At 46.1% G+C, this 26,614-nt stretch overlaps 1 protein-coding gene across 1 annotated transcript in view; it reads left to right on the top strand.

Moving 5' to 3' along the window:
• The window catches only part of LOC134393168 (nesprin-2-like), a 272,899-nt gene that overhangs the window by 131,781 nt on the left and 114,504 nt on the right, over positions 1 to 26,614 (top strand). Inside the window, exons 48-51 of the mRNA XM_063118134.1 lie at positions 11,283 to 11,465; positions 17,828 to 17,956; positions 20,207 to 20,319; positions 21,467 to 21,608. Coding sequence (XP_062974204.1) covers positions 11,283 to 11,465; positions 17,828 to 17,956; positions 20,207 to 20,319; positions 21,467 to 21,608 — 567 coding nt within the window. The remainder of the gene's footprint in view (positions 1 to 11,282; positions 11,466 to 17,827; positions 17,957 to 20,206; positions 20,320 to 21,466; positions 21,609 to 26,614) is intronic.

The following is a 26,614-nucleotide window of genomic DNA, read 5'->3' as shown; positions in this document are numbered from 1 at the left end:
CTGCTTGGTGTGGCTCCTGCCTTTTTATATACCGCTTTCATAGCGCTTTCATAGGCCTTAGCTAGACCTACCTGCTATCCCGCGACGGAGGAGGGAAGATCTCGCGTTGTGTTTAACGCGTGATCCCTCCTCTGTTTACGCACGACGACCTCAGAAGGAGAGACATCGCGCCCGCCATTTTTTTAAAGGGCAAGCAGCGCACGAACGCTCATGCGCAAAAGGTAAGTCTTTTTTTAAAAAATAATTTAAATTCCCACTCCCCCCCACCCTACCCCCGATGGGCACAGCGCTCCTGAGGAGCACTGCGCCCCGTGCGCGGCTCCCGGCTCCTCGCGAGGAATCACACAGAGCCGGGTCAACCCACAGCACCTAGCCACACGTTCCGCGGTCTCGGGCTCAGCCTGGGACCGCAGAAAAATAGGGGCCAAAGTGGAGGGCGAGATCCCGGGGCAAGGGAGGGATCATCCCTTCCTGATCCCGGGATCCCCTGTGCGTCATGTGGATGCACAGGGATGATCCCGGGGTTCGCCCCAGGACAAAGCCCCGTCTAGCTATGGCCATAGTGCAATATCCTGCTTGGTGTAGATAAGGCCCCAGTATAATAATTATTATTACTATATTTATTTGTATCCCGCCTTTTGCCCAATGCTGGGCCTCAAGGCGGCCTTACAAAGTTTAAAACATACATTGGGGTGGTGGTGAAACAAAACCATAAACGTTTAAAATACTCAACAAAATTATAAGACATTAACATAGATGGAGGGCCAGATTATTCTCCAAAGGCCTGCTGGAACAAAAAAGTCTTCGCCTGCTTCCGAAAGCCCATCAAGGAGGGAGCCAGCCTAGCTTCCCCGGGAAGAGAGTTCCAGAGCACTGGAGCAGCCACCGAGAAGGCCCTCTCCCATGTTCCCACCAAGCGCGCCTGTGAAGATGGTGGGACTGAAAGAAGGGCTTCTCCAGAAGATCTCAAAGCATGGGCAGGCTCATAAGGGAGGATACGGTCTTTCAAATTACCTGGACCCGAGCCATATAGGGCTTTATAGGTCATAACCAGCATTTTGAATTGTGCCTCTTCATATGTTTCTGTGCTTCTGTGTAAAACCAAAACACTTCTAGGTATGCAGGAGGTCTCCCCGGCTCAATCCACAGCATCTGCAGAAAGTGCTGGGAAAGACTCCAGTCAGTATGTAACTCCTTTCTCCATCCTCACGTCCTCCAGAAGCTTGGAATGGAATGGAATTCGGCCCTGGGGGAGAAAGAAGTTCTGCATTCCTGCTGTTACCCACATTACACAAGAACACCCGTTGCCATGCTTCTGGTGTAGCATGCAGGTCGGGCCGCAAACTTGGGAAGCAGCTCTCTGGACTCACCTAATGGCTTCGTCCCCTAATGATGCTAAGAACACCTTTTTTATCTCTTTTCTTTTAAACCTATCGCTTCCCTTCTAGACTTAGGCTATGCTAGTAATTTCTAAATTGTGTGATTTGAGAAATATAATAATAATAATAATAATAATAATAATAATAATAATAATAAGAAGAAGAAGAAGAAGAAGAAGAAGAAGAAGAAGAAGAATTATGTTAAATTATGGAACTCACTACCACAGGAGGTAGTGATGGCCACCAATTTGGATGGCTTTAAAAGGGGCTTGGATAAATTCCTGGAGGCAAAGGCTATCAATGGCTACTAGCCCTGATGGTTGTGTGCTATCTCCAGTATTCGAGGCAATAAGCCTGTGTGCACCAGTTGCTGGGGAACATGGGCAGGAGGGTGCTGTTGCACCAGGTCCTGCTTGTTCATCCCTGGCCGACGGCTAGTTGGCCACTGTGTGAACAGAGTGCTGGACTAGATGGACCCTTGGTCTGATCCTGCGTGGCATTTCTTATGTTCTTACGTTCATAAGAAGAAGTAAACAATTCAAATCATACCTCTCTCTCTCTCTCTCTCTCTCACACCCACACACACCCACCCACCCAAAAAGGGATATTGTAGTATGTACAGCACCATGTACAGCACCATGTACATTGATGGTGCTATATAAATAATAATAATAATAATAATAATAATAACAACAACAACAACAACAACAACAACAACAACATTGGAGAAAGGGCAGAAAAGGGCAGCTAAAATGAGCATTGCTGACTGTTAGTGGGTGAGAAACAGGGAAGTGGTTGCAGGCCCCATTTGTTAACAATAAATTTGTTTTAAAAAATAAATCCTATCTAACGGCTGCAGAGCTGAAAGTCTCTCTCTCTCTCTCTCTCTCTCTCTCTCTCTCTCTCTGTCTGTAAGATTTTGATTGCTTTGTTACTTTAGTCTAAACTCTGATTCACACCAAACCTGAAAAGCAATACACAACTCGACCCAGTGGCTTTTGGATCCAGCTTTTGAAGTGCGGCACCTGGAATCTCAGCTTACACACATCAGAAAAACACCTCTCTGAACGTCCCGCTGGGACAACCGCTTAACAAACTATGAGTCAGCCGACTTCCTGCGTGAGCTCAGGTCTACCTGGGTGAATGCAAATCGGCTGCTAAGGAACCTGTTGTGCCAGAGTCACGTGGCTCGGCTGGCAGCCGGCTCACTTTTCCTTTCTTTCCGTCCCCCCTCACCTCTGATCCTCCAACTAAGACGAGAGAGCGGCTCCTGCTGCCTTTGGCGCTGGAGGTAACTGCTTTGGGGCTCACAGATCTCCCTGTGTCTGTCTCTTTTCAGGGCAAGCCATCCTCCCGAGTCACAAACACTACCCAGGGCTTATGGAGAACCCTGGGAGAGGCAAAGGAAACGGTGGGCGCTGATAGGCCTGGCCCCGAACCCGCTCAGGTCCTCCATGTGTGCCAGGAGCAAATTGCTGAGCTGGAACAGTGGCTGGACCGAGCTCAAGCGTCCCTGGCATCAGAAGCCCAGAGCCGCCAAATGCAGCAGGCGGTGGAGCAGCACCTAGCTGCATGCCAGGTAAGCCCAGCTGGCCAAAGTTCACTGCTGCCGTCGGGGGGAAGCAATCACCTTTCCCTCTCACGGAGCTGCGTTGACGTCATAGCTGCTGCCACGGTGGGTTCTGCTCCCGGTTCCTCTCGCTGACACTGCTGCAGTAGACAGTGGTACGGCTGAGTGTCGTTTCCCCCAAATCTTGATTTGGCCGTTATCTGTTAAACCTGGGGCAGGCATGGTTTTATTTATTTATTTATTTACAAAAGGCATAAAGACTCCTATATCTTTTTAAAAAAAGGGTGTGTGTGGAAGATTCCTGAGCGGGGAAACAGTAAAAAGGGAAAAAAAGAATACAAATAGGGGAGAATAAAAATATTTTAAATCCAGGTACACCAATAAAACCGAGTCTGGTCATTCGGGAAAAGATTGTTTAAATAAAAACGTCTTGAACAGATGCCGAAAACGAAGCAGCGTTGGTGCCTGCCTCACATCAGCTGGCAGGGAGTTCGACCGAAAGGGAACTAGTACACTATTTATTATTTATTTAAAACATTTGTATCCCGCCTTATATCATTAAGATCTCAGGGCGGGGTACATTCAGTGTAAAACAATAAATATACACAGCTAAAAACAAATTAAACCACGAACCAAGTTAAAACAATATATAATTTAGAAGCAGTAAAAACAGTTGAAACAATGTGCAAGCCAGGTGAATTTAACCATTAAAGGCTTTGTTAAAAAGCCATGTTTTTACTTGGCGTTGAAATGAAATCAGTGTTGGTGCCAGTCGGGCCTCCAAGGGGAGGGCATTCCACAGTCGGGGTGCCACCACAGAGAAGTCCCTCTCCCTTGTCCCATCATAGTGTCTGTGTTGTGCTGGTGGGATGCGGAGAAGGGCTCCTCCAACAGATCTCAAGTCTCGGGCAGGCATATATAAGAAGGAGGCGCTCCCTCAAGTATCGAGGTCTCAAGGGCTTTAAACGTCACTACCAACACTTTGAATTCCAACCAGAAGCTTATAGGCAGCCAGTGCCTATACTACACTAAAGCAGTATTCCTCTGTGCACCAGTTGCTGGGGAACATGTGTAGGGGTGTGCTGTTGCACCATGTCCTGCTTGTGGGTTCCTGGTCGACAGCTGGTTGGCCACTGTATGAACAAAGCACTGGATGGGATGGACCCTTGGTCTGATCCAGCATGGCTGTTCTTGTGTTCTCTTCCCCAAGCGGACTTGAAACGGAACTCAGATCCACATGGAACAACTAGAGTAGGGGAACCGTGGTCCTGGGGTCCCAGCTTGGCCTTCTGGGGTTCCCCAGATAGCCACATCCCCTTCTCCTGGCCCCACTGGTTCATGGTTTCCAGGTTTGAAGAAGCTGTTGTGCAGCTTTTCCACGTTTAAAAAATTGAAATTCCTCTCGTTAGGCTTAGTTACCGCCGGCAAGAGTTTCAGGGTACAATCCCATGCATGATTAAAACAGGAAAAAGTCCTTCAACTTCCAGCATCCCTCCTGCCAGCCACGGAGGGCGAAGGTGGCACGGTCAGCCACATGCAGGCGTGGCTGACCAGCAGCACTCCGCAAGTGCAGGTGACTGTTGGCCAGACAGCAGCCTCTTCCCCTGCATAGCGTTGCCCGTGCAGCCCCCAACATTGCCATGCGATGCCTGCGGATAAGGACATGAGGTTGAGAATTCAGCATCCTGAGAATCCCGACTTTCGTCTTTAAAAATCCACCATGTTTCTAGTCCTTATTGCTGTGAAGATGGGCTTTAAAAGGCACGGGCTGTGCGTAATGAAACTCCAAAGGCAATAGGAGTTTCAGTGGCCTCCTTGCGCCGCCCCTTAACTAGGAGGAACAGAATCATTTGTACAACCATCCTTAGCTTGTATCATACAGATGCAAGTCACAGCACTGAGCTTTTCTTGGCAGAGAATTGGGCTTATTTGTTGCAAAAAAAATTTTTTTTTCCTTCTAGTGCACAGTGCGGTACGCCCAGCTCTGCTTATGTCATACTTAATTATGCGGCCTGAATTTTCTAGTATCTGTTCTATGTTTGTTTAATTTACACCCTATATTTCCACTAAAGATGGTGCCCAAGGCAGCTAACAATAAAATATGGATGAGAACATCTATTATTATTATTATTATTGCATTTATATACTGCCCCATAGCTGAAGCTCTCTGGGCGGTTTACAAAGATTAAAACACAGAACATTAAAAACAAATATACAAAATTTAAAACCATAAAAACAGATTACATACAATATTTGCTCTGGGTCAATTAAAAACTAAACTTCTTCTTCTTCTTCTTCTTCTTCTTCTTCTTATTATTATTATTATTATTATTATTATTATTTACTGCATTTTTATACTGCCCAACAGCCGAAGCTCCCTGGGCGGTTCACAAAAACTAAAACCATTCAAAGTATAAAACAGTATAAAAACATGATATAAAATACACATTAAAATGGATTAAAACATACCATACAGGGCCGGTGCCAGACTATTTTGCGCCCTAGGCAGGTGAGCTGCTTTCACCCACCCACCCCCACCCCAGCGTACCTGGGCACGGAGCACCATCTCGCTCGCCCAGCCGAAGCGAAGCCAGGACACTGGGGTGGGGGGCCCGGCGGGCAGCTTCAGAACAGCGCGCCTGGCTGGAAGCCACTCTGGGAGAGCGACTTCTGGGCACGCCGTTCCAAAGCTGCCTGCCCCCTACCCCAGCGTTCTGGCTTCGCTTCGGCACCCACCCAACTGAAGCGAAGCCAGGACGCTGGGGCGGGCGGGCGGCTTCAGAACGGCGTGCCCAGAAGCCGCCCTCTCAGAGCTGCTGTGGGAGAGCGGCTTCCAGGTGCGGCATTCGGCGCCCCCTTACCTTGGTGCTCTAGGCGGCCGCCTGAGTGGCCTCTATGGTAGCACTGGCCCTGATACCATACATGATTAAAACATCCTGAAAACATTCTAAAATTTCACTGGATAGGCCTGCCGGAATAGATCAGTCTTTATTGCTTTTTTAAATTCTAAAAGACTGACAAGTTGACGAATCTCCTCCGGCAGGCCATTCCACAGTCTGGGAGCAGCAGAAGAAAAGGTCCTCTGGGTAACAGTTGTTAATCTAGTTTTTGCTAGCTGAAGTGGATTCTTCCCAGAGGACCTGAGTGTGTGGGGCGGATTGTATGGGAGAAGGCGATCCCGCAGGTAGCCTGGACCCAAACCATGTAGAATATATGCTGTTAAATGCCTGGGTGAAGAGAAAGGTCTTGACCTGGCGCTGAAAAGATAACAATGTTGGCCCCAGCCGAGTCTCGTCAGGGAGATTGTTCCATAATTGGGGGGCCACCACTGAAAAGGCCCTCTCCCTTGTTGCCATCCTCCGAGCTTCCAATTAAACCACATCCGATAAAAAGCACATATCAGCTAAGAATAAATCAAATAAAATCACATCACTTTTAAAAAAAATGAAATTCATGTGACAAGTAAAACGTAACATAGTAAAAAAAAAGCCTCTAAAATGATACCCACATTAATAAAAAAACTGTTAGCTAAAAAGACCCAATTAAAGTATGATTACTCCATATGAAAACCAATTAAAATGAGCTCATACCTGATTCAATTCCACCACTATAAGGCTGCTGGGGGGGAAAGAAGCTCCTACAGTGTTTCTAGAACTAACTTAAGCTTCGCCAAGTTCCCAGGGAGGTGCTGCTGCAGCATGGATCATGTGCCTCTGTGGCCGATAGGCGGGCTGAATCTGTTGGAGGACAGGTATCACTCCTCCCTGCGTTTTTGAAAGTGTTTCCTTCTGATAGCTTTACGCTCTTACTGTCATCTTCTCTCTGTTTTGGCCTTGTGATGCTTCGGTTCTGTCCCTGCTGTCCAAAGTTCTGCTGCCAACACCGTTGGGTCCTCACATTGTTCAAGCCATGTGATGCCTCCTCTTCAGATCTTCTCACTAGCTTTCTGTTCCCTGTTGCATCCCCCGGAAGCTGCTTGACCTTCAAAGCTCTTCGCAGCCCTGCCTTCTCCTTATCTTTTAGCCCTTATCTTCTGAGATATTTTTCTCTGTGACTTTTGAGCCCTCTAATGCTGTCATTCTCAGCCCCCCAAAGGTCTCCTACTGTAGAATCATAGAATCATAGAATAGTAGAGTTAGAAGGGGCCTATAAGGCCATCGAGTCCAACCCCCTTTGCTTCCCCAGAACTCCCTCTCAGAACATGTAGATGGGCCTATCCCTCTTTGATCCTGTTCAGACAACACACTAAGCCACAGTGGTTAAGCACTTTGAGCTAAACATTACAGCTTAGAGTGTCCTGTGAACCATGACTTAAGAACATCAGAAGTGCCCTGATGCTGGATCAGACCAAGAGTCCATCTAGTCCAGCACTCTGTTCACATAGTGGCCAACTAGCCATCGGCCAGGGATGAACAACAACACAACAACACCCTCCCACCCATGTTCCCCAGCAACTGGTGCACACAGGCTTACTGCCCGAATATTGGAGATAGCACACAACCATCAGGGCTAGTAGCCATTGATAGCCTTCACCTCCAGGAATTTATCCAACCCCCTTTTGAACTTAGCGTGTCGTGTGAACCATTCCTAATCATGGTGGCTACATAACCATGGTTTAATGCCGCTCACTAACCATTTGCTGCAAAAGGGTTAGCAGCCTAACCGTGGCCTAATCTACACCAAGCAGGATATTGCACCATGAAAGCGGTATATAAGAGGCAGGAGCCACACCAAGCAGGATGTAGCGGTATGAAAGCGGTATGTGGTATGTATCAATGGGCCCTGATAGTTATCAGTGCACTTCAATACCGCTATAAAACAGTCGTGTGGCTCCTACCTTTTATATATCGCTTTCATAGTGCAATATCCTGCTTGGTGTAGATTAGGCCCATGGCTTAACATATTGTCTGAAAAGGCCTTTCTCTCTCTCTCCGCCTTCGGGACCCTTCTCTAAACCCATCTGGTAAATCTTTAGCTGAGGCCAGCCTTCCCCAACCTGGTGCCCTCCAGATGTGTCGGACTACAACCTCTGATGCCAAAAAAGCCAAAGGCAAAGGACGTTGTTTATTGTAAAACCTGATGCATTTCAGACCCTCGGGTCCTTCCTTAGGGAGATCTAAAAAAACCCCAATATAATATTTATAGAGATGCATGGTCATCATTCCTTGTCACAAAAATCTTACAAGTATACATAAACATATAAAATGATAAAAGATTACGAGTGAATAACATATCAAAACTGAGAGGCTCAAAACATAGAAACTATTTAAACCTATCACATATATGAAAGTAAACATATTTTACTAGACAAAATGCAAGATATCACTTCTATTTCATACCCCTCAGTCTCCTCTGCTCTGTTAAGTCCAAGAGAAAGAGATGCCGGGTATTTGAATGCACAGAAAGTAATTGGAAACAGTGTTTTTTTCAAAGCAGTACTGCAAGATCAAGAGACTACAACCACCATCATTCCCAGCCAGCACGGCCGTTGGAGGGCGCAGGCTTAAGCCCTTTAGTCCTCGCCCCCAAGAAATAAAGCCAAACAGCCCAAAGCTGTGCACGTTTACGCAGAGATCGGTCTCTCTGAATACAGGGGGACTTAAACGTACAATTTTCTTTTCAAGTATTCTAGCATGACTGCATTTGCGGGTATTCATAACATTATAGAATCATAGAATCATAGAATAGCAGAGTTGGAAGGGGCCTACAAGGCCATCTAGTCCAACCCCCTGCTCAATGCAGGAATCCACCCTAAAGCATCCCTAACAGATGGTTGTCCAGCTGCCTCTTGAAGGCCTCTAGTGTGGGAGAGTCCACAACCTCCCTAGGTAACTGATTCCACCGTCGCACTGCTCTAACAGTTAGGAAGATTTTCCTGATGTCCAGCCGGAATCTGGCTTCCTTTAATTTGAGCCCGTTATTCCGTGTCCTGCACTCTGGGAGGATCGAGAAGAGATCCTGGCCCTCCTCTGTGTGACAACCTTTTAAGTATTTGAAGAGTGCTATCATGTCTCCCTTCAATCTTCTCTTCTCCAGGCTAAACATGCCCAGTTCTTTCAGTCTGGGTTGGAAGGGCCCTTGAAGGTCATCCATCCCAGCCCCCTACTCAATGCAGGATCTACAACTACTGTATCCTTGGCAGACAGCCACCCAGCTTCTGCTTAAATACCTCCAAAGAAGAGCCCACCGCCTCCCAAGGCACTCCATTCCATGGTTGAAGACCTCTTACCGACAGGAGGTTTCTCCTAATGCTTAACCAAAATCTGCTTCCTTTCCAGTTCCGCCTACCAATTCTAGCCCTGCCCTCTGGACCAACAGAGAACAAATCTGCTCTATCATTAGCATGACAAATCTTCAGATTACTGAAGACAGTAATCATGTCTCCTTTTAATCTTCTCTTCCCCAGGCTAAACAGACCCAGCTCTTTCAACCATTCTTCAAAGGATTAGCTTTCCTGCCCCGCCCATCCTTTGGGCATGCATGCTTCAGTTTGTCAATGTCCTGATAAATGTAGCAAATAAATAAATGGGAGCCAGAGACCCTTGCTGATCTACTGCAAATCACCCCAGAGACATACCCGATCTAACGTCTGCTCTAAAAGACTATAAGGGCAGCAATGGTGCTGCATAAAAGTTTGGGCTTCTCTAAATGAGCTATTTATAGCACCCTCGTTTCGCGCCACTCATGGAAGTTTCTAGGGTCAGTTAAATGACGCTGTAAACAAACAGGACGTCTCCCGTGGTCTCTCCCCCCCCCCCAATTCCATTTTAAAACAGATCAGGGAAAAGCTGGAATAAACCCTTAATAGCACGAAATCGGCAGCGTGTAAAGCTGGCATTACGCCATGAAGTTGCTGAGGAGGGGAGGGAGAACTTTCAGTGGTGGGAGAAGAGGGTAAAATAGGAGGCAGATTTGATCCCCACGTGTCTACTCAGAAGTAAGTCCCATTGTGGTCAATGGAGCTTACTTCACATAAGTGTGCTGAGGGTTGCAGACTTACAGCACAAGCTTAGAAGTAAGTCCTGGCCTTCCTGGGGGCTGCGAAGAAACAGACAAGACACCCCTTCCTTTGCAGACATGCCAGGGAGGTAGGTAGGCGCTCCCTCAATTCAACCGTGTCTGCCGTTTAAAGAAGCCCTGGGAAGCGGCAGGATCTTCCACCTTGTTGCTCCTCTCTTCCCATGTAATCCAACTTATAACAATTGTGCCAAAGAACCAGGAAGCACAAAAGCACCAGGTAAACAACGGGATTTCCCTTAATGTAGAGTTGCTCTTTGAAATGATCTGCTTGTCTCTTCCTCCTCTACCCACCCCCATGTATGCATTTCTGTACAGCACTGTGTACACTGATGGTGATGATAATAATAATAATAATAATAATAATAATAATAATAATAATAATAATAATACAGGTACCTAATGATTTATTATAAAGCAAAAGGAAAAAAAGCCTCCACTCTAAAAAGCCCTGAGAGAGAAGGAAAAAACGGGACACTTCTCAACTGACTTCCTGGGCTGTTGAATTTGCCAGCCTCTATCCTAATGTATGGGCTAAGGCAGGGGTTTTTTTTAGTGTGCAGTTGGACACAAAATGTGCAGTTGGGGTGGGGGGGAAATGTGCAGTTGGAAATCTAATAATGTACAGTTGAAAAAAGTGGTGAAAAAAATAAGACACGTGTTTTGTGTATGTGTTTATTAAGAACTTAACAATAAACAAAGTCAGGGATGGCATGTAACACTAATTATATAAGGATGCAGGTGAAATAGCCCTTGATGGTGTGACTGGTGTTGTTGGGTCCTGTGACAGTGTTGCCTGAATAGATGTGGGGGCAGAGTTGGCACTTGGATCTATTGCATGGTCTGGTCCCTCTGTCTGTGACTCTGTCCTGTGTACTGTTGCTGGTTAGCATCTGCTTCAGGTTGGGAGGTGGCCTGTAGGCCAGGACTGGTCTGCCTCCCAAGGCTTGTGAGAGAGAAGTGTCTGTGCTGATGATGGGTTGGAGTTCACTGAAGATGCGTTGCAGGGGTTTCAATTGGGGGCTGTAGGTGACGACCAGTGGTGTATTTCTCTTGGTCGGTCGTCCTTCCTGGGTATCCGTACGGCCCTGTCAATCTGTCTTTAAGTTGAAGGTGCTACTAGTGTTGGAGATAAACTGTCCAGTCGTGAAAGAGAAATAACGTGTTTGGCTTGGGCGGAGGTTGTGGGTGGGCGTCTGACAGCGCATTTGTGCAGTTGGAAAATTTGCTTTAAAAAACCCTGGGCTAAGGGTCTCTTCAGTAAACAAGCTGTGAGGCCAGTAAAACATGAATGATTAACTGCTTGACTTCCCCAGGTAATGTTATCCGAGATTGAACAGAAAGTGGTGTGTCTCTTGGAGGACTGCGAAGACAGGCCCGCCGGTGACAGCCCAGGCCTCCAGCAAGAGGCTGGGAGCCTTTCCATGAAACTTAAGGATGTGAAGGGCAACTTGGAAAAAGTCCAGGACATGCTCCAGGACAAGTACGCAGAAGAACAGGTAAAAGAAAAGCACCCAAAATTAGGCTGCTGCGAGAGTCAGTATTGCCTTCGTAAGAAAGGTTTGTGTGTGTGTCGTGTGTCTGCTGCGTATTCGGTCTGACCCAAGCGCTTTCAAGCCTGTTTGGTTTTTATGTCTCCTGACCAAAGAGAGTAGTGAAGTGTAGTTCTGTGGGGGAGTTTGGACCTCCTAAAAAAAAATCCTGACACTCCTAGAAACCTGGCCTTCTTGTGTGTGCGTGTATGTGTGTGTGTGTGTTCACGCGCGTGGCGGAGGGGAGGTTGCTAAAAACATAAGAGTTGCCTTTCTAGAGCAGACCGAAGCCCATCTGGTCTGCAGTGGAAGCTTTCCAAATGCCTCTGGGGCACTCAAAAACAGCACTAGGGGGATTGCTTCCCCACTGCGATTTATTTCTAAAATCTATCACTCAGGGGTACACTGCCACTCTCTGCGGAGATTCTGTTTATGTCTCATGACTAATAGAAAGCCACAAGTGGAACCAGCAACAAAACGTTGCTGTATAGAGTGCTCCGGTTCAGCCAGACAGCCATGCCCTTTCCCAGGATACTCCATCCCATTTATAAGGACATAAGAAGAGACCTTCTGGATCAGACCAAAGGCCTATCTGGTCCAACACCTTCTTTCCCATGGCCAACCAGGTGGCTCGGTGGGAACCCCATAAGTAGCATCTGGTAATCAGAGGCCTTCTTTCCCATGGCCAACCAGGTGGCTCGGTGGGAACCCCATAAGTAGCATCTGGTAATCAGAGGCGTGATGCTTCTGGTACTGGAGGTGGCATAGAGCCATCAGGACAAGCCTTCTCCTCCGTGAACTTGTCCAATCCGCTTTTAAAGCCGCCCAAATGGGTGGCCATCACTGCATCTTGTGGAAATGAATTAACTATGTACTGTGTGAAGAAGTACTTCCATTTATCTGTCCTGAATAGGCAGACTGTATGGAAAGGAGGACAGGGCGCCTGTACCTTTTAATACTTGTATTGAAAAGGGAATTTCAGCAGGTGTCATTTCATAGAATCATAGAATAGCAGAGTTGGAAGGGACCTACAAGGCCGTCGAGTCCAACCCCCTGCTCAATGCAGGAATCCACCTTAAAGCATCCCTGGCAGATGGTTGTCCAGTTGCCTCTTGAAGGCCTCTAGTGTGGGAGAGGCCACAACCTCCCTAGGTAACTGATTCCATTGTCGTACTGCTTTAACAGTCAGGAAGTTTTTCCTGATGTCCAGCTGGAATCTGGCTTCCAGCACCTGGTGAGATTCTCTCTTCATCACCACAGTTAAAGCTGCAGGAGTCCTGCCTAGCGTGATCAGATACAAAAAAGGGCAGGGCTCCTGCGGCTTTAACTGTGGTGATGAAGAGGGAATTTCACCAGGTGCTGCATGCATAACAATGACCCCTGCTGAAATTCCCTTTTCTATACAACTATTGAAGATACAGAAGCCCTGTCCTCCTTTCCACATGCCACCTCCCCCCCCCAGGAGTCCTGAATCTCCCACCATTTGGCTTCATTGAATGACTCTCTCTTCCCCAGTTTCACATCACTCCCCCCCATCACCCAACAATTAATCAGCATTCCCATGCCTAGTAAGTGTAACTCTTGGGTCGGTACCCAGGGCTGGGTTCTATGTCTAGGGGTTGTTTGTTTTTCCCTTAAGGTTAGCTCAGGCTCAAGCCCCCACCCAGGAAACCTGGGACACCAATTTAGAGATGTCTGAGTAGCAACCTCACCAACACACCTGATATACCGTATTTCTTCTATTCTAAGACGCCATCGATTCTAAGGCGCACCCCATTTTTAGAGATGTTAATTTGGGGGAAAAAGGGCATCTTAGAATCAAAGAAATACTTCCCTCACCGCCCAGCCAACCTCCTCCACCCCCCCGCGCTTTCTTCTAACGGTTGTGTCCTTTTCTTTTTTCCCTCTGTGAGAGAAGAAACTGCCGTTTGCGCGGGAAGAAGGGGGGGGCGTTGAAACAAAGAGTAAACTTAACTCTCCAGTCCCGCTGTTGACTTGTCTGTGCACCAGGGGACGACGACACGCGAGTAAGTCCCATGGAAATCGATGGGACTTACGAATAAATTTGCCTAACAAAAAACCAGGCGCTTTCCCAACCAGCTCCTCCTCACTCGCATGGCTCGAGGCTGCTGCAGGAGCTTCCTCTTTTCCTCTTACGTATTGCTTCGATTCTAAGACGCCATCGACTCTAAGACGCAGTCCATTTTTAGAGCTGTTAATTTAGGGGAAAAAGTGCGTCTTAGAATCGAAGAAATACTGTAAGTACTGGTATTTATTCAGTTTGACAACAAGCCACAAAAATAGAATATAGAAAACAACCTTTTGATTAACACATCTCCCTCCCAAGGTCTAGGTAGGCCGATGGAAGCCTGTGTCCTTTAGCCTTATTCACAACCCCAGGAGACGGTGAATGAATAGGGATCCTCCAGGCATGCAATAAGGTGGGTGGTAGGTGGCAGCAAGAGGAACTGGGGTGCGCTGCAAAGGGAGCTGATTCAGCATCCCCAAACCAGGAACCACTTCCAACACTAACCATGTCAAAGTTCAGCTTCTCCTTCTGCAGCAAGAGACTGTTGCATGCACAACACTCTGTGCAAATGAACTCCTTCATGTTAGGGCATGTTTTCCTTGCTCCCCCCACCCGGTGGTGTGTACTCATTTCTCTACTGCTTTACATAAGCATGTTCAGTCTTCGTTGAGCCGTTTTAGCCCACCCCTATCGGGAGTTTTCTTTTTAAAGATTGTTTGTTATTCTGCAAACTGTGGGGTTCCTCCAAGCCTGCTATTACCTCCCTCTTGTGCGGAGAGAGTGCCATTATGGCTACATAACAACGCTCACTCAAGAGAACGAATTCGCTATCAGTAGAGGAAGCCAACACATTTAGAAAGCCATGGTAGGTACACCTGTTGGAAACTAAGAACATAAGAAGAGCCATGCTGGATCACAGCAAGGCCTAATCTACACCAAGCAGGATATAGCACTATGAAAGCAATATATAAAAGGCAGGAGCCACACGACTGCTTTTTAGCGATATTGAAGTGCACTGACAAGTGTTGGGCCCATTGACACATGCCATGTATCGCTTTCACACCGCTTTCATAGTGCTATAGCCTAGGGTGACCATATGAAAAGGAGGACAGGGCTCCTGTATCTTTAACAGTTGTAGAGGAAAGGAAATTTCAGCAGGTGTCCTTTGTATGCAGACAGCATCTGGTGAAATTCCCTCTTCATCGCAATAGTTAAAGCTGTAGGTGCCCTCCTCTCTTTTGTATCTGGTCAAGAGGGCAGGACTCCTGCAGCTTTAACTGTTATGATGAAGACAAAACTTCACCAGGTGCTACATGCATTCAAATGACACCTGCTGAAATTCCCTTTTCTATGCAACTTTAAAGATACAGGAGCCCTGTCCTCCTTTTCATATGGTCACCCTACTATAGCCTGCCTGGTATGGCTCCTGCCTTTTATATACCGCTTTCATACCGCTTTCATAGTGCAATATCCTGCTTGGTGTAGATCTGACCCAAGGGTCCATCTAATCCAGCATTCTGTTCACACAGTAGCCAACCAGCTGAAACCCACAAGGAAGACCCAAGTGTAACAGCACCCTCCCACCCATGCTCCCCAGCAACTTGTGAGCATAGAATACTGCCCCTGATACTGGAGGTAACTCATTGCCATCAGGACTAATAGCCATTGATAGCCTTCTGCTCCAAGAATTTATCTAACCCCTTTTAAACCTATCCAAAATGGCAGCCATCACTATTTCTCATGGTAGCAAATTCCATAGTTTAACTATGCACTGTGTGAAAAAGTCCTTCCTTCTGTTTTTTCTGAATCTCCCACCAATCAGCTTCATAGAATGACCCCATTGGGTTTTAGAGTTTTGGACTGGCTTTAATGTGTTGGGTAGATGTGCTCTGACTGCAAAAAGAAAAAGAAAAAGAAGAAGCCTTTTTATAAGGAGCAGAAAAGTTCTGTTGTGTATAAAAGTCAGGGATGAGCACCAATGAATTGAAATGTCCGTGCTTGGCCATCCATCCCGCTTTCTCAGTACCCTATAATTTCTTGCCCATAAGTGCCTGTAATGGGGTTTAGAGCTCTGCAGAATTCTTTTCCTCATGCTTCGAGATTGCCTGGCCCTGGTTATCTGCTCGATAACTTATTCACGGTAAGAATAGCAACAATTACAAAAGCTGTTGTGAAGACCTTTTTATAAATGCCGCACGAAAAGAGCTCTGGAAAAGCTCTGTGTGAGCACTTCTTTGTTCCTGGAAGAATGTGTGCGTTTGAGGGGGTGGGCGAGGGGGTGGGGTGGCTGAATAAGTGAGCAGCACAGACGGCGACAATGAAACCAGGATATCTTCACGGGTTCTCCAAGTCACCCCGGGAGCGTAAAACTGACAGTGAAGAACACACAGGATGTTTTGCTTTTTCTGTGTGGAACGTGGGCCATGCCAGAGGATGTCACTGAAACAGGGGTGCCTTCCAGATGTTTTGGACTATAACTCCCATCAGTCCCAGCTGGCAAAGCCAATGGACAGGGATTATGGGAATGGCAGCCCAAAACATCTGGATGGGCCTGTCTAACACATAGAGTTTTGGGGTGGCAAAGTCAGGTTGGAAATTCTGATAGGCTGGAAATTTGGCTTCATAGCCAGGTGTTTTCTGGGTGACATGAATGCAGTGACTGGGAATTGCAGGTGAGAAGTGGTGTGTGTGTGTGTGTGTGTGAAGGTCAACCCTCCCCTTACCCTTTGCTTTCCTCCTGTAATCCCTTCCCTCCGCCCCACAAAAGCCAGGATTCTTTCCAATCTCAGAGTCCAGCAGAGAGAGAACGTGGCCAGGGTAGAGTAGGTGGGAGGAATTGTAGGAGAAACAGCTGGTCAGGGAAGGCTTAAAAAAATAACACCTGTTCCTCGTCACTTCTTCCCTTCACTTCTCATTATTATTATTATTATTATTTTCAGGCCCATCATCTTATGATCACCCCATTGTTGAGTAAACTGTCCAGAAGTTCAGACAAATTTTATGTTAAGTTTCTGTTGGAAGATAAGTCCTCAAAAGTAACTTTGGCTGTTGCTATCTCACAGTGGCGGTCAGGATTAGAGCTCTCTGTGTATTAGACGAAAGTTGACAATATTTTATTATTATTATTATTATTTTATTTAAAATATTTATATCCCACCCTATACCACTAAGATCTTAATAGCTCTAACTGTCTGATGTTTCATGCTTGATTCTTGTTTTTTCATGGATCTATGGATCGCAATAAAGATGTATGGTATTATTATTATTATTATTATTATTATTATTATTATTATTATAAAATTTATATACCGCCCCATAGTCGAAGCTCTCTGGTCGGTTTACAAAAGTTAAAAACAGTGAACATTAAAAACAAATATACAAAATTTAAAACCATAAAACATAAAATACAAACAAAAACAGACAATATCCATTTAAAACAACTAGATTGAATGGAAATGGAAACCTTCCATCCTTTTAATTAGTTTTATGTATTATATTGTATTTAATGTTGTTCCCTGCCTTCATCCAGAGGGAGAGGAGGGTAATAAATAAATAAATATATTATTGTTGTTGTTGTTATTAATATTATTTTTGCTATTAATCTTTTTTATTGTTTCCAAACACCAATAAATAAAAAACACTACAACGCAAAATATAATACATATAAGCACATACACACAAAAATCAAACAAAGCAAAACAAACAAACCATAAATAAAAAAATACATGAAAGTGTTGCCCGGTCCTTCCTGGGCCCTGTCTTCACAGCTCTAAGTTGGTGCCACCTCCCCTGCAAACCGCGTGGTTTTACTTACCCAGGGTGGCATCGGGTAATCCCGACGCCAAGGAGGAAGCGTGGGGTTTCCAGCAGTCATCTGGGTACCAGAGCCACCCCCACCCTCTTCCTGGTGGAAGGCGACCAATCGCTGGTCGCCTTCCACCAGAACTGCCCCCGCATTGCCCCAAGGAACGAGGTCAGACAGCAGAAGAGCTGTATTGACCTAGCTCCCAATGAAAAAGTGGGGGTAAGTCCCCGACTTTTTCAAAGAGCATCTTCACAGGAAAGCCCCACGGTGACTGCAGAGCTTCATCTGCGTCATATGATGCAGCACAGATTCGCAGCCACCACGGAGCTTTCCCTGTGTATAGACAGCCTCCCCCGGTTATTATTTTAGAGGGTCAATTGCCTATGTCTGAGTGCAAAATGTAGTATAAGAAACCCCCTGGAGGTGCACACATCTTCACCTTTATAAGATGGTGAGCGTCTTCTAAAAAAATCCCCTTGTTCTGTCTCTTTACAGCGGATCCCTGATGAAAAAATCTCTGGGAAACCCCCACAGTCTCTTCCTTTTGACCTCTCCAGCGTATTTCCACTTATTCCCTTGGACAGGCCTCTGCTCAGTAGGCCGAACGGTTTAAAGCATCAGCAGGTAATATCTCCCTTCACCCCGACCATTACATGGCAAAATATTTTGCTCTCTGTTGTTCTGCCGGACTTAATTTTTGCCAGCCTCTCAGGCGTGTGGCGCAGATGGGATCCAGACCCTGAGCAGGGGAAATACACATCGGCCCAAGTGAGGGACAAAGTTTGGGATTCTCTTTCCATGTTTAGCACTCCAACGGAAACATTTCAGGAAGCTTGTTCATCCTTTTTCAGATGAAATACATCTTCAGCTTTCATATAGGGTGGTGCATGCATTGTTTTATTTTACTGTATTGCTTTGTAAAACTTTGGCTTAAATAATCATCATAATAAAAGAAATTGTCTATGGTTGGGGATGATGGGAGATCTAGTCCAAAATATCTGGAGGGCGTGAGGTTGGGGAAAGCTGCTCTGTAGGTTCAGACTCCGGCAGAGACAAGCTAGAGGCAAGAGCCAAAGTTACAACAAGATGACTTTTTCCCAAAGGGGAGTGATCTGGTGGAGAGGGATTGGGTCAGGAAGAGTTCCTTCCTTAGGGCTTCTCTAAAGAAGTGATTTATAGCACACTCATGACTGGCGGAAGTTTGCGGGTCCTTTTGACAACAAAGTGAACGTCCTGGACATTTCCCGTTCCTTCCCCTGTTTATTCCGTTTTTTAAAAAATGTTAAATATCCCGATTCTTCTGAAACATCTCGGGATTTCCTACCGTGCGGAGCCGAAGTTGTGCTACAGAACACCCACTAGAGGGAGCTGTCCCATTCAATCCTATGCGTACAAAGAGGAGGGGAAGTTTTCAGTTAAAGGCTATCTGGTTTCCTCTCTCCTTCTGTGTAACTCAGCTCATTACAATTGTGCAAGAGAAGCACTAAGCAAAGCGCTGGTAAGTGAGCCCAGTTTCCCTTAAATCTAAAGAAGCCTTTAGGGTCGTATATTATTATTATTATTATTTATTTATTTATTTATTTATTTATATAGCACCATCAATGTACATGGTGCTGTACAGAGTAAAACAGTAAATAGCGAGACCCTGCCGCATAGGCTTACATTCTAATAAAACCAGGATAAAACAATAAGGAGGGGAAGAGAAAGCAAACAGGCACAGGGCAGGGTAAAACTAACAGTATAAAGTCAGAACAAAATCAAGTTTTAAAAGCTTTCCTTTCCTGTAGTTCTGCATCTTAGCTCAGATCTCTTTAGTGAAGAGGCCATGCAACCTTTATATGAGTGTGTTTATTTCTGAATAGTTTTTAGACAATTATTTCCCCCCACCCAACCCCCCTCACTAAGTAATGGCTTTTGCAGTTACCAAGTGGTGGAAGTCAAATGCAAGTGTTTCCTCCCCATTATCTCCCTCTCAAAAAAGGAGCTCGCTGAACAGGTGACTAGTTATGGAGTCCAAGCGTGCTGGACCCACCCTTTGGAAGACTGCGAGCCAGATATTCCGGGGAGAAAGAATTGGGCGGTTGTTTGAATCCTTGCCTCTCTTTCCCCCAGCAGACAGGTCCTCCTTGCCTTTTATTGATCCACCCTTGTTTTCTCCAATAGCTGTGGCGGCCATTTTGAAGGAATCCCAGTGGGAACATGTGTCAGGCACCTGGGCTCAAGGATGATCAAGAAATGTAGCACAGAGAGGCAGCTAGCTCTCAGTCAGGGGTTCAGGAGGCAGCAACCAGGTGGTAGCCAGCCAGGTTGTGTGGTGGCACAGAAGTATAACCTAGTAGTCTGAATCAATAACATGATGATGATGATGATGATGATGATGATGATGATGATGATGACAGCACATATATGGAAGCTAGTGCTGCTGGCTTCCTCAAGCCAGAAGGATTCTGGGCTGCTGAGGAAGTATGCCATCTTACATTGCCCGCAGTTCTTCTGTGGGGCCAGTTCAGACAACATGCTAAGCCATGGTTCGGCCGCTAGCCCTTTTGCAGCGAATGGTTAGTGAGCATGTTCAAACCCTGGTTATGTAGCCACCATGGTTAGGAATGGTTCACACGGAACACTAAGTCATGATTCGCATGTCACACTTGGCTGTAATGTTTAGCTCAAAATGCTTAACCAACGTGGCTTAGCGTGTCATCTGAACAGGGTCACAGACTGGTGATCTGGGTAGAGCAGGAAACCAGTGCCTGATCCTCGTGGCACCCAGGTTGTACTTGGCAACACAGCAGTGGAGCTGGAGGAAGCAGCAACTTGTGCCAACTTCCACTTCTCACATTTTAGCTGTCCTCTGTTTTTGTTCCTCGGTTGCAGGAGCTGCTTTTAAAGCTATCTGAACAAAGCAATCTTATTGACTTCATTGAAGTGTACATGGAGAAGACACAGCCACAGCCGGAGGACAGCATGGTTCTGGAATCACAAGCAAGGTACAAAGCATAGAGTTGTAAGGGACCTAAAGGCCATCAAGTCCAACCCCCTGCTCAGTGCAGGAATCCACCCTAAAGCATACCTGTCAGATGGTTGTCCAGCAGTGCCACTATCCCGAAGTATCGCTCTGAGCTCCATGGAAGGAGGCCACGCCGTGGCTCCTCGCCATGTCAGTGTCACTGCTCAAAGAAATGGGGCCACACTAGAGTGACCCTATGGAAAGGAAGACAGGGCTCCTGTATCTTTAACAGTTGTATTGAAAAGGGAATTTCAGCAGGTGTCCTTTGTATATATGGGGAATCTGGGGAAATTCCCTCTTCATCATAACATTTAAAGCTGCAGGTGCCCTGTCCTCTTTTAAATCTGGTCACTCTAGTATAGCTCCTGCAGCTTTAACTGTTGTGATGAAGAGGGAATTTCACCAGGTTCTCCATATATACAAATGATACCTGCTGAAATTCCCTTTTCTATGCAACTATTAAAGATACAGGAGCCCTGTCCTCCTTTTCATAGGGTCATCCTAGGCCACACCCACATGGGGAGGAGCTTCAGCATGGACTCCTCCCACGTGGCCTGCAGCTTCTGGTCTTACCCTCATGGCACAGTAAGGCGTCCCTTTTCTTCAGCTGCCGTTGCCATTCATACAGCAGATAAAGATGTACTTATTTGTTCAAGCGTTTAGGGTATAGGCGAGTGTTTTATCCGTTTTCTGGTGTGATGGTTTCATTGTATTTTATTGTGTGTTTGCAATTTCAGAGTTAAGATTTTAACCGTTTTTGTGTGCCATGTTGTTTCTACATGGATTGTTCCTTGCAAACTCCTTACAAGGAAAATTAAGTAAAAATTAAGCCCTGAAATCTGTGGAGTTTAATTCCAAGTAAACATGTTTGGGATCAGGTTGCTAGGTTTAATGAAACCTTAGATTTTGGATGCTTCCTCTCTAAGGGTGCAATCCTGTCTGTGTTTAGGCAGAAATAATTCCTACAATTCCCAGTTGAAGTTGTAGGCCTTATGTCTGTCTAAACAGATAGAGGGTTGCATCCTAAGTAAGTTAAATAAATTAGACCTGGTTGTAAACAGTGTCAGTGATACACGCTAGTTCACACACCAATTATTTTACCTCCTGATAATGGCGATATGATGCAGATCCAGTCATGAGACGCCCACCTCAGGAAACGAGCCACTCACTCTAACTCCGAAGGACCAAACTGGTGACAAGTGGCAATATTTACAAGAAGAGTTGCTGTTCAAGAAGAGTCCCTTTCACTGTCAGTTCGCCGAACCTCAGGTAAGTACATTTGCCTCAGCAGAGTAGATTAATTCACTTGAATTTCAAAGACTGTAGGTGGCATTATTTTATTTATCTATTTCATTTCATTTCTATACCGCCCCATAGCCGAAGCTCTCTGGGCGGTTCACAAATGTTAAAGCCACAAGTACAGTGTACAATATAACATGAAAGCTTAAAACCACAATACAAAAGTACAAGCAGAGTGAAACGGAGCAGCCGTGCACCCCACAAATCCCCTCATGTGTTGAAAATAATTGTGAGGGAGTCCTGGGAGTGGTGCTGCATAGCACCTCCACGTGACAACAATCTATATACTGGCCACTAGCCCACCCCACCTGACAGGCCACACATTCAGCAGTAGGGTGAAGGGGCTGAATGCGTAGGCATGCATTGGAAGGGGTCCTCCACCTGAGGGGGAAGAACTGATCTATATACTGGCCACTAGCCCACCCCACCTGACAGGCCACACATTCAGCAGTAGGGTGAAGGGGCTGAATGCACAGGCATGCATTCGAAGGGGTCCTCCACCTGAGGGGGAAGAACTGATCTATATACTGGCCACTAGCCCACCCCACCTGACAGGCCACACATTCAGCAGTAGGGTGAAGGGGCTGAATGCGTAGGCATGCATTCGAAGGGGTCCTCCACCTGAGGGGGAAGAACTGATCTGTATACTGGCCACTAGCCCACCCCACCTGACAGCCACACATTCAGCAGTAGGGTGAAGGGGCTGAATGCGTAGGCATGCATTCGAAGGGGTCCTCCACCTGAGGGGGAAGAACTGATCGGCCCAGGGTTCCCCCTGGAGTGAAGGAGCCCTTTTTGCAACTGGGACATATGTAGAGTCCCTTGTCCTGCCTCAGAAAAGGACAATGAACAGTGTCATCAGTGCTACAACTTCCAGCATGGGTGGGGCTTATTTCTGTCTAAACATGTATAAAGCGTTATATACATGTTTTCTTGCATGCTCGTTACTGGGCACTCGTGGAGTTTGCGCAGGTCCCTCACATGATGTCGTCTGCCTCCTGCCCCTTCTGGCCTTCCTTGCGCAACCCAAAAAAACCCCTCATTAAGTCCGATGTACCTTTAAACACAGAATTGCTGCTCTCTCCTGCTGTGTGCAGGAGAAGCAGCGCCATTAGAGCAGCGGACTCAATGGGCCTCGTGCTCGTTCTGTAGTTCCTCTTCTTGAAAGAGGAAGTAACTTGAGGAAGGAAAACACAGGCGGAGGAGCAAGGTAGAATCATAGAATAGTAGAGTTGGAAGGGGCCTACAAGGCCATTGTGTCCAACCCCCTGCTCAATGCAGGAATCCACCCTAAAGCATCCCTGACAGATGTTTGTCCAGCTGCCTCTTGAAGGCCTCTAGTGTGGGAGAGCCCACAACCTCCCTAGGGAACTGATTCCATTGTCGTACTGCTCTAACAGTCAGGAAGTTTTTCCTGATGTCCAGCTGGAATCTGGCTTCCTTTAACTTGAGCCCATTATTCCGTGTCCTACACTCTGGGAGGATCAAGAAGAGATCCTGGCCCTCCTCTGTGTGACAACCTTTGAAGTATTTGAAGAGTGCTATCATGTCTCCCCTCAATCTTCTCTTCTCCAGGCTAAACATGCCCAGTTCTTTCAGTCTCTCTTCATAGGGCTTTGTTTCCAGACCCCTGATCATCCTGGTTGCCCTCCTTTGAACACGCTCCAGCTGGGAGCATGTTAACCCCCGGTGTGATGGAGCTTATAGGATTGCACCCATAGGGGCTGGAACAACTCCCCTATGAGGAAACGTTACAAACGTTACAAACGTGGTTTTTTTGTGCTTTTTTTTTTTTAAAGGCAAGTGTACAAAATTGAGGTGTACAAAATTATTGTCCTGCTTTGGCTGTAGCAAACTGTAAATGCAGTGGAGTCATCAAACAATCAAGCCTACCGGGGTTTAGCCATTGGGGCTCAGGTTACAACAGAGATGGCCTCAGTCCAGGAAGAAATCAGGACACAGTCAGTCAGACAAGAGGAACAGGCAGTTTCAGGAGTGGTCAGGATAACAGGCCAGAGGTCAAACACAGTAAATCAGTCAGGTTCGTTACACAATCCTGAAGCAGAATTGTTCGGCAGTCCAAAAGGTCAGGAAACATGGCATCAATTACAAGGCAGGGTGGATAAAAATCAATGATTTTTTTTAATTTAAATTGGATTTTTGTTTATTTAAATCAAATTTTTTAAAAATAAAATGCTTTTTGAGGGAAAATCTATCAAAAGATAGTTTTTTATTTAAGATACATCATAATCCAAAGGTTATTCATCATGAAATAAGGATTCATTTTTAATCATGTAGCATGAGGCTGTATATTCATGCAATGTTTAATTCTTTTGGTAAATGAATTCCATTAATCCATTCACAATGGAGGTTTCTGTAAGATTATTGGGCATTTTTCTATCTAGAAGATATTATCACAGATGCTTGGTTTTACAGTTTTCAAAACTGTGAATTTGTGTCTGCAAAGATCACAATCCCATTGTGCCTTTGCAAATCTATTATTATTATTATTATTATTATTATTATTATTATTATTATTATTATTATTTTATATAGCACCATCAATGTACATGGTGCTGTACAGAGTAAAACAGTAAATAGCAAGACTCTGCCGCATAGGCTTACAATCTAATAAAATCATAGTAAAACAATAAGGAGGGGAAGAGAATGCCAACAGGCACAGGGTAGGGTAAGCAGGCACAGGGTAGGGTAAAACTAACAGTATAAAGTCCGCACAACATCAAGTTTTAAAAGCTTTAGGAAAAAGAAAAGTTTTTAGTTGAGCTTTAAAAGCTGCGATTGAACTTGTAGTTCTCAAATGTTCTGGAAGAGCGTTCCCTTACCTCTTAAGTGCTAAGTTTCAAAAAATTCAATGAATAGAGTGCACCTTGGGGTGAAGGTGGGGAGTCACATGATCAAATCGAGCCTTTCTGAGTAGTGATCTAACACGTGACTTAAATCATGATTTAAATCAAATTGATTTAAATCAAATCCACCCTGATATAAGGCAGGTTGGACCACGTTGTTCCACTGGTGGCTGGATTTTCTGTGAAGGCTTTAAGTCCAAAGCCTGCTGGACCCTACCTTGAGCAAAGCTGCCATAATCAAGCCTCCCTTTCCAGAGGAGTCACTTTCTCCTGAGGAGGCCTTTTCTGTAGGCAAGCACTCTTCGCACAGGAGCCTAACTTGCGTGTTGCTTGAGGCGACGACACTCCCTGGGGGTCAGACAGGGATGGTTTGGGCAGCTGTGGTATCTGGTGGCAGTCCCTGGTCCTGCATGCCCTGGGTTTCTGGGGTCTCCAGCTCTTCTTCCGAGGAGGACTCATTTAGTGGAGGCATGGCAAATTATGCATGGTGTGGAGAAAGTGGATAGGAAATAAGGATGTATGAGAATTTCACTTCAGTTCGCAAATGACTCGAAATTCCCCATTCACAATCCTGACCACAAATGCGTTCCCTCCAAAAGCGTCCGCAAATTCCCAAACTTGCGTTTGCGTTCGCAAAATAGGTGCTTGAAACATGTACGTGTTTCCCAACTTTATCCAAATCTCCAAATTTTAAATCATCTACACTTTAGTCTGGGGGAAGATTGCACAAACTCGGAAATTTTTTGCACAACTTTCATGTTCAATGGCTGTTCGTTTCGCACAATTTTCCCGTTCGCACAAAACTAACAGTGATAGCAAGTGTGAGTGCAAATCGAGGAGAAACGAGCAGCGAGATGATTTTGGGTAAATCTTGTCGTGCTCAAACATTGCTCCTCCGCCCATCCCTTCTACAGAGACATTTTTCCCCCTCTCATAATACTAGAACTCAGTGGGGCCATTTATGAAGCTGATTGGTGGGAGATTCAGGACAGGTAAAAGGAAGGACTTCACACTATAGAATTCTATAGTTTGTACAGTTTTAAAAGAGGATTTGATAAATTCATGGAACGTCAGGCTATCAATGGCTACTGTTCACAATGGCTATGTGCAATCTCCAGTATCAGAAGCCGTATACAGTTGCTGTGGAATGTAAGTGTGTGTGTGTTCCTGAGCTCATGTCTTGCATGTGGTCTTCTTAGGCCTTAACTAGACCTACCGGTTAGCCCGCAACGGAGGAGGGAAGATCTCGTGATGTGTTTATCGCGAGATACCTCCTCTGTTTACATGCGATGCGCGATGACCTCAGAAAGAGCGGCGTTGCACCCACCATTTTTTTTAACTTAAAGGGGCAGCAGCGCATGAACGCTCATGCGCAAACGGTAAGTATTTTTTAAAGTTTAAATTACTTTCCCCACTCCCCCCACCCTACCCCCGATGGGCGCAGCGCTCCTGAGGAGTGCTGTGCCCTGTGCCTGGCTTCTCGCGAGGAATCGCGCACAGCCGGGTCAACCTGCGGCGCCCGGCCACACGTTCTGCGGCCTCGGGCTCAGCCCGGGACCGCAGAAAAAACGGGGCCAAAGTGGAGGGTGAGATCCCGGGGCAAGGGTGGAATCATCCCTCCCTGATCCCAGGATCCCCTGTGCGTCATGTGGGTGCCCCATCTAGCTACGGTCTTCGAGGCATCAAGTTGGCCGCAGTGTGAACAGAATGCTGGACTAGATGGACTCTCCGTCTGATCCAGCAGGACTCCTCTTGCGTTTTTATGAATGGAGAACTGCCAGGGCGTTTGGCCAACATGTTTGTTGTCACTCGTGACATAATATCGATGTCATTTGCTGTTTATTGGCTAGCGTCTCTGAGAGAGTAGAGGGTGGTGTGAAACAGGCATCGCTACCTATGTTGTGTTCACTCATCCAACTGGGCTACTAGACATAAGGATTCCCATTTCCTAACCGTAGGCGATTGTGCTCTCTCTCCTCCTGCCTCCCGCCCACCCACGCCATAATTTATTTACTTTAATTATGGTGCAGCTGTGTCAGCATTGATGCCCACTATGATTGATATGATAAGAATTTCTTTGCCTTGGGTTTCTTGGAGGAACAAAAGGCG

This window comes from Elgaria multicarinata, chromosome 2, assembly GCF_023053635.1.
Source record: "Elgaria multicarinata webbii isolate HBS135686 ecotype San Diego chromosome 2, rElgMul1.1.pri, whole genome shotgun sequence".
Taxonomy (NCBI): domain Eukaryota; kingdom Metazoa; phylum Chordata; class Lepidosauria; order Squamata; family Anguidae; genus Elgaria; species Elgaria multicarinata.
This window is presented reverse-complemented; position numbering and strand designations above follow the sequence as displayed.